The 7,595-nt window shown below is 48.2% G+C and overlaps 1 protein-coding gene across 1 annotated transcript; it reads left to right on the top strand.

The window, feature by feature from the left end:
- Window positions 1-1,602: 1,602 nt before the first annotated feature.
- Window positions 1,603-2,447, top strand: LOC6587585. The gene is made up of 2 exons (XM_002013074.2): window positions 1,603-2,014; window positions 2,045-2,447. The coding sequence occupies exons 1-2, from the start codon at window positions 1,639-1,641 to the stop codon at window positions 2,350-2,352; spliced, it is 684 nt and encodes a 227-aa protein (XP_002013110.2). The 5' UTR covers window positions 1,603-1,638; the 3' UTR covers window positions 2,353-2,447.
- The last annotated feature ends 5,148 nt before the right edge of the window (window positions 2,448-7,595 follow it).

Below are 7,595 nucleotides of genomic sequence, written 5' to 3'. Positions count from 1 at the left end.
GCAAAATACCCAAAGCGCTGACAAGCAAACACAAACAAATGAAGCAGGCAAGATGGCAAATAGTCAAAGCAGCAGACGGCGGAGCGGCGAACCAAAGGAAGAAAAACAGAAGGCCAAGAGGGGCCGTGGCCGAGCTGGGCTACAACCAAACCGAAAATGTCCGCAGGACACGGGGAAAAAAGCACACCGAATCGAGAGCGAAGCGAGCGTCTAGTTCCCTGCCCAGGCCGGGACGGGGCAGGTCGGGGGCCGTTTGGGGCAGCAACAGCAGCGGCCAAAGCGCATTATGTCCTTGTCTTTGGCTCCTTTTTTCCGCTATCTCTCTCCTGTGGCCGCTTTGTTATTTCGATTTTATTCTCTAACGATTTTCCGCCTTTGATTGCGCACCTTTTTCTAGTTTTTACTTTTCACCTTTCTTCCTTGCCTTGCCTTCACTTGTCTTCACCGGCCCTGCTTTTGCCTTGCGTTGTCATTTGGGGGGGTTATAAATATGAGCAAACATTTCGCAAGATATCCTTAATTAAAGCAATTTCCTTCTGTCAGGAGCGGCAGAGGGCAAAGGCGACGCTTGAAATGAAATTTGCAGAGGACGGCCAAAGGAAACAAGCTGCCTTGTCCCCGCCATAAAGGTGCGACCGAAAATGCCAGGACAATGACCTGTTACGCACACTTCCACACTCACACACAGGCCAATACGGACACACTCGCACACAGACACGCCCCCGTGGCAAAAGGGTTAAGAGCGAATCTTCGTGTGGCCATTAACATGAAATTTTTACCAGCAGCCGCAAAAAGAGTGCCCGAGCGGCAAGGATTTCGGTGGGGTCACGTCACGTGGCCCTCCATTGTTGCGACTCCTCTTCTGTGACTCCTGCTCGTGCTCGTGCTTGGGATCGGGCTCGTCCTCCTCCACCATAAGCAGCGCCGTAGGAGCTGAAACAGCTTTTGTCTCCTGGTCTCAGCCCGGCTCCCTCCGCCTCTCCCTCCTGTTTTCAGGAGCGACAGCGAGAGCGAGCGAGCGAGCAGACATGGTTTTTGTTCGTAAGCCCGCTTTTTCATAGTTCCTCTTGCTCCGCTTTAATCCGGCGCGTATGTCCTTGCACAACATCCTTTGCATTGTTTGCGCTATAAATACACGATGCTGGAGGTGCGCAACGAGCAGCACCACAACGTGCACCACCACACCCACCCACACCCACGCCCACACCCACTCCCACGCCCACACCAGCCACAGCAAAGGCTTATCCTTGGCGTCTTCGACGGCGTCGCACAGGATGCCCCGCTTATTTATCGCATTTTTATGTGAAATAAACGATTCGGAATTGGCTACGTAAAACATTAATTTTATTGTGGGGGAAATTGAGATTGCAAAACGAAATAACAACAGCAGCGGCAGCATCCTCCACCTCAGCGCCTTGAAAATTGCGAAAATTCCAATTCCCTGGAAATGGATTCACCTTGGAACAGATCAGCTTCCGCACCCTTACCGTGCCTCAAAGATGTCTCACTAGCCCTGGCATACACCACAGCTGGCCGGGTCGAATTGGTTTGTCACACCTGATTACTGCTAATACCGATGTAATATCCATCCCGATCGTGCCTAAAACAGTCTTCAATATCTTCCTCAACCGGATAGTTATGGGGTCTGGGCAACTTAGCTTGGGTTGCCTGCTGCTGATTGTGAGCTTCACTGTCCACACAGTTTCAGGAGCGGTCTGCAAGAATACCCAAATTCTGACTGAGAACAAAGGCTGCGTTGATCGCGAGGGCTACTTGGAGCGCGTCCTACTGCGCACCTGGGTCGCCGAGGATCTCGATGATGCCAAGAAAGACGCTGGGATAGGGAAACACGTTCGCTGCAATGCGGACGAGATTTTGACGGCTACTGGGTGCAGCCAGCAGACGGAGGCCCCGCGTCAAGCAGAGAGCTTCCGGGTCCCGGCTTCCCACAGCAAACTACAAGGCGATCAAGTGGTCAAGTCGGATAGCTTTGTGGGTGGTGGTGGAGGTGGAGGTGGCGGTGGCGGTGGCGGTGGTGGAGGTGGCGGCGGTGGCGCCTCTCACGTCAGTGCCCCGGCGCCACAACCGGCGCTGGCCCCGCGCACCGACCAGATCCAGGGCAGGACTCAGATGGGTCGGCCAAAGGTCATAGGTCACAATCGGCCGCGTAAATTTGTCATCCTGCCGGGCAGACAGCTTGAGTCTGGACGAAAATGTCGCCCCTACGAGGTCCACGCCAAAGACAATCGCTGTGTGCGCAAGGCTCCCCGCAAACCGACTCCCATCTACAGGCACAAGGACCATAGGTACGGACTACAGCTGCGACATCGTCATCGAAGCAAATCGGGCTGAAAATAGGAAAAAATAATCAGTTTGATGGAATAGGCCACGTATTGCATTAAATATATTGTCTCTTGAGCCCCAACCCCTTCTGAGAGCCATATTGATCCGGATCGTATTCAATTTTTCTAATTCGATGTGAAAATAGCGATTTACAGGCAATTTTTGCGGTCGTAACTTCTTGAGGACTTTCTCGGACCGAAATTTGGCAGTGAAAATTCATTGTTCACATCTTCCACATATTGCCATAGACTTAATGGGCTCTGCTCTCCCTCTGCTCGTCTAACCCTTGGCTAATTTAATTAAAATTTATATTGTGACTGGTCGTTCTATTTAACGAAAACAACGACAAACCCTTTCATGAGGCCCATTGAGAGCAAATTGCTTCCTGGCTCCGAGCTGGAGACATTGACAATGGATTAATCAAAATAGATAGTTGATCCACGTACGTGTGGGTGTCTGTGTCTCCTTAAGAGTTACTGGTGTTTTTGGGAATGGAAAACATGGAAAAGGATTATGAATGTAAGGCATAATTAAACGGGATTTGCGCCTTGGGGTAACAGTTTGAAATTGTTTCCGGCCCAGCAAGGCCGCAGCATATGGATGGCTTTGACATGCTAATTAGTTAACCTCTCACGTAGCCGTAGCCACAAGCCAGTCAACGTACAAATGTGAGTGTGGGTGAGTGGTTTTGGGCCGCATTGCTCATACGCCGCGTTTGACGGGACAAAAGCGCCGCAACTAAGTGGCTGCCACCCAAGAGCCTGAGCCTGAGGGAAGCACCTCAGCATGATGAATAGTTTTGCAATAATTACATTACATGGCAGTTTCACGCTCAACTCGGCCGAAAGAAAGTCACACGTGGCTGCCGCTCGCTGTGCTGGAGTAACCGAATCGGTTGAGACCTCGGTTTGGGTTGAGTTTGCTTTGTAAATTCCCCGGCATCAACGAACAGGCCGCATTAATCATATTCGGGGCTAATTAGCAATTAATAACGTTTTGGAAACTGTAAATTTATCGCCAGCTCAGGGCCAGGCGAGAAGCCTCGTCTTTTCAATGTCCCATCATAAATTAGGCTGCCCAACTTATTAGAATTAAAGTCATGGGCGGGCTGAATGTATTGAAAAATGATCCAATCTGACAATCAAACGTCACAGCCCTCGAAATGTGTCTGGGCCAATGCAGTTTTCCAACTATTTCGCCTGACTTTTGCCCTTTCTGAACTTATTGATTCGTTTGTCACTCTCTGACACGGCCTGCGCATTCCCAGTGCATGCTTAGAAAGTGTGCGTGTGCATTTGTTCGAGTATGTTTGTATTTTTTGTCACAAATTCCAAGTTAATATGATTGATGGCCTAATTCAATGTTGGCTTAATTGCGGTATCTCCATTTTCGACATGAAGCTTTTTGTAAGCCCATTGAATTGTCGCTCATCAGAGCTCTAAATTTAGCATAGGAAATAGTAACAGACAAACCTAATTTAGGTAATCATCCAAATAAAGCGCAAGTAAACTTAATATCGGATTATTTTTTTTACCTACTTTGGACCGCTCCTAAGCGGCCAGGTTTGTTAATATATCGCTGTTAATTATTTTCTATTCGTATGACCACTACAACATACATATTTTCACAGATGCTTTCCTCCCTACTTAATAATTATAACCATTACGATATCTTTTACCAGTTCAACAGCTTAAAAAAAGCAAGTTTTGCTTCTTCACAATTAAATGCACACTAGGTGGGCCGGTGTCTTAAGTCTTAAATCGTTTAAGTCGGATGCAGTCAGGCAGGAGTCGGGGTACACCCTAATTTATGGCCTTTGTAGGGTGCGAGAGCGACGCGTGAAATTGGCTTCTAATTGGCAGCGAATGAAATGTCACAGCCTTTGGAGAAGACTGCGACGCGACCCGACTCGACTCCATGTCGAATGGGAAGGCAGAGTGGGACAAATCAGCCGAAACTCATTTCGATACACTTGAGTTGAGTTGATACGATTGCGGTCAGAAGAGGCGGCAGGGAGACGGTATGTATTTCCATTTAAAATTAGACATGGATTTGAAACTGGTGGCAATGCCAAATCTTGTCATAAATTCTGTGGCCAATTCAAATAAATCAGAGCAGTGATTAGTGGTGGGACCTCTTTTATTTATTAATGTATGCACAAAGAATTTATTTATAGCGCCGCCTTCACTCATTCATGTTGCAACATTTCCAGTTCCAATTCCATCCCACTCGCATCCCCATTCATGAAATTCACTGAGCCACTTGGCTGGAATTTATGCGTCATTGCACCTGCCCGAAAAAATCGAACATGCAACACTCGAACTGCTCCTGTATGTGGGTGGCAAAGAAGGGAAAAATACGAGTATTACTGTGTACAAGTATATAAAAAAGAGGATGCACATGACACTGGCACTCGTTTGATTTATACACAGTCGCTTGACACGACAAGTGGCAATTACAAAAATCAGTTGGCAATCGTAGTCACAGTCGCTGCTCATTTGGCATGCCACATTGAGTGGCATTAAAATGTTGCCGTTTCCCTCTGCATTTACCATCACTCTGGGCCACGTATGTGTGAGACCCAATTACCAATTCCAGTATATGTCCCAGTCCCCGCTCAAGATTACAGTTTGATACGGAACTCAAATCAATTTGTGCTTTTCGGGCTTCCTCCCCTCAATGCATATATTCAACCAAAATATGCTCGATTAATTCGAATTATGTGTGCTCAGTAGGTGGCTTTTGAAGCAACTTCAAATGCCCAACTAAGTATTTGGGCCAGTCCTCCGCTTTCGAGCAGTTCCAATCAGCTTCAATTAGCAGCAGATACTGGCCGAGCAAGCTCAGTCTTTTTTATTGCCTTATTGATTCAATTGTTTGCACGTGTAATTAAGTTACCAGCACAGTAAATGTGTTGATGATGTGAACAAATTTATTTATCATAATATTTGCATGTGTTTAAGCCGAGTATTTTTTGCCGCCCTTCGCTGGCGGTTATTACTGTTATTATAGCAGAGATTCGTTGTTGCTGCAGATGGGACTGGGACTGGACTGCGAGTGGGGCTCAGGGTGCGGCTTTGTTCCTGGTTTTCTCGTAAATATTTATGCGGTAGCTGCTGTATTATTGTCGGAATTAAAACTGCAAACATGACACTTGAAAAAATAATAAAGCAATCAGTTAAGCGCAGCGGGGGCTATGCGGGTAATTATATAAACTGTTTGCCTTTTCCGTAGGCACTCTGTATGAGTATGTGTGCCTGTGTATGGGTGTGTCCGTCTTTATTTGCTTGTCTGAGGGCGAGTGCAATGAAATTTTATGTGCTTATAGTTGTGCTTAGCCTTACATTAAAATATGTACAAATATTTACAAGTGACTCCTCCATGGCGATGATGTCAAGTGCGATAAAAACACGCTCGTAAATGTTACGCATACGACATGTCGTGCATGCCAGGACGACGCCATTTTGCCTAGATGTTGTCAAACATTGTCGGACGTGAAGCCGGACAGGAACACCTCACTCGTTGGCTTAACCAGAGAGAGAGAGAGAGAGAGAAGAGCCCTCATATACTTGCGCCATTTTGAAGTTGTAGATTGTGGACGTTCAAAGGGGCGATGTCGTCCTGCACGGATCGGGACCAAAGCGTGTTCCGTGTGGCTGTGCAGATAATGTTGATGATTTTGATGTTCGTGTCATTGTCATTCGAAAGCGTTACGCGTGACGAAACGGAAGCTCTTAAAAAGCACAATGAATAAACGGTCAAAATGAGGCCAAAAGCCGCCCAAAAAGGACAGAAATGGAGAGAACTGAGAGTTGGTCCTGGCACTGTCAGTGGTTCTGCCCCTGCCACTGCCACTGGCTCTGGCACTGGCACTGGTCTGTGGCCTCCAGTGTCCCAGCATTGTCCTGCTGCGGTTCGCCATGGCACATTAAGAAGGACTCGGCTTCTCTTTCTGGTTGTAAATTTCACTGTTTTATGCGCATTTCGTTACGCTCAGCTGCCGACAAAGCCAAACTGCCTTGGCCGGAGCCGGAGTTTCCGGCAGCGCAATTGCCACGCCCCGCAAATATTTCCGTCAAAAAACAACCTCGGAATACAAAACGTGGGAGGTGGGAGAGGTTGGGGGTAATCATTATTTTAATTAGATGCGAGCCCGGTCGGATGATGACTTTGTGTCAAGTGGATTGGGGTGATGGCGATGGTGATACGAGGGACAGCTGCTCCACATCTAATTGAATTAAATCCCTATGTGATGTGCTAGGTCCTGCCTTAGCTAGGTCTGCCTAGCTAGGTTCGGCAGAAGGTTAATGCATTTTTAATACACCCAAATGCCAAATTTACATATAAGCACTGAACAACCAGCATTAGCATAATATATAAGCACAATTTACACATACTCGCAGCATACTTTTGGCCAAAGGCAAACAGCCGAGCGATGGCAGGCAATTTGCTCGGCTGCCATTTAAATATCAATAATCCAGTGCGAAGTCAGATGCCCGCTGACCACAGAGCCATTCCTCACGCCGCCTCTGGCCGAGACTGAGACATATTGTCCACGGTCCACACTGCCACACCACCACAACTCCACACAGTCCCATCCGGCCATAAAAAAATCACAGGACAGGCACAGGACTGGCACAGGCAGGGGCTGACGGCGTAGTCTATCTGTCAAATACATCAAATCTTGCTGGTCGGCCCCCCTGAGCAAACACAGACCAGGCAGCGAAAGGCAACCAAACGGAGCTGAGCCGAGAACTGAGAGCTGAGCTGAGCTGAGAACTGAACCAAGTCTGAAATGTGTATATCATTTGGATTGATTGCTGGGGCCACCCGAGCCAAACCCCAACCCCCAACACCAACCCTAACCCCAACCCCAACCCCAACCCCAACCCCAACCCCAGCCTCAACTCATGCCATGCCATGCCACACCAGAGTCGGGGTCGGTTCGGTTGTGGTGTCTTTGTTTGTTTGCGTCTGTCGGTCTCAGTTTGCGGGAGTTTGTGCGTGCGTGGCGGATAGGACGGGATGTGTTCTCTACAAGCGTACGGCAACGGCAACGGCAACCGGAAGGTATACCGCCGGCCACCAGACGCCGTCGGGCGTCGTCTTCGTTGTCACACTCAGTTTGTTGACACGTGCAGCGGCCAAAATGAGTTATGGGAAGTGGGCGAAATGGCCAATGGATCACTGCACAGTCATAGTCACGGCTTAAAGTTGGGCAACATTCGAGTTTAGCAAATGATCATAGCGCG

Source organism: Drosophila persimilis, unplaced genomic scaffold, assembly GCF_003286085.1.
Source record: "Drosophila persimilis strain 14011-0111.01,24,50 unplaced genomic scaffold, DperRS2 tig00000000-arrow-pilon, whole genome shotgun sequence".
In the NCBI taxonomy this organism is placed as follows: Eukaryota; Metazoa; Arthropoda; class Insecta; order Diptera; family Drosophilidae; genus Drosophila; species Drosophila persimilis.
The sequence above is the reverse complement of the archived record's forward strand: the minus strand, read 5'-3'. Positions and strand labels throughout refer to the sequence as shown.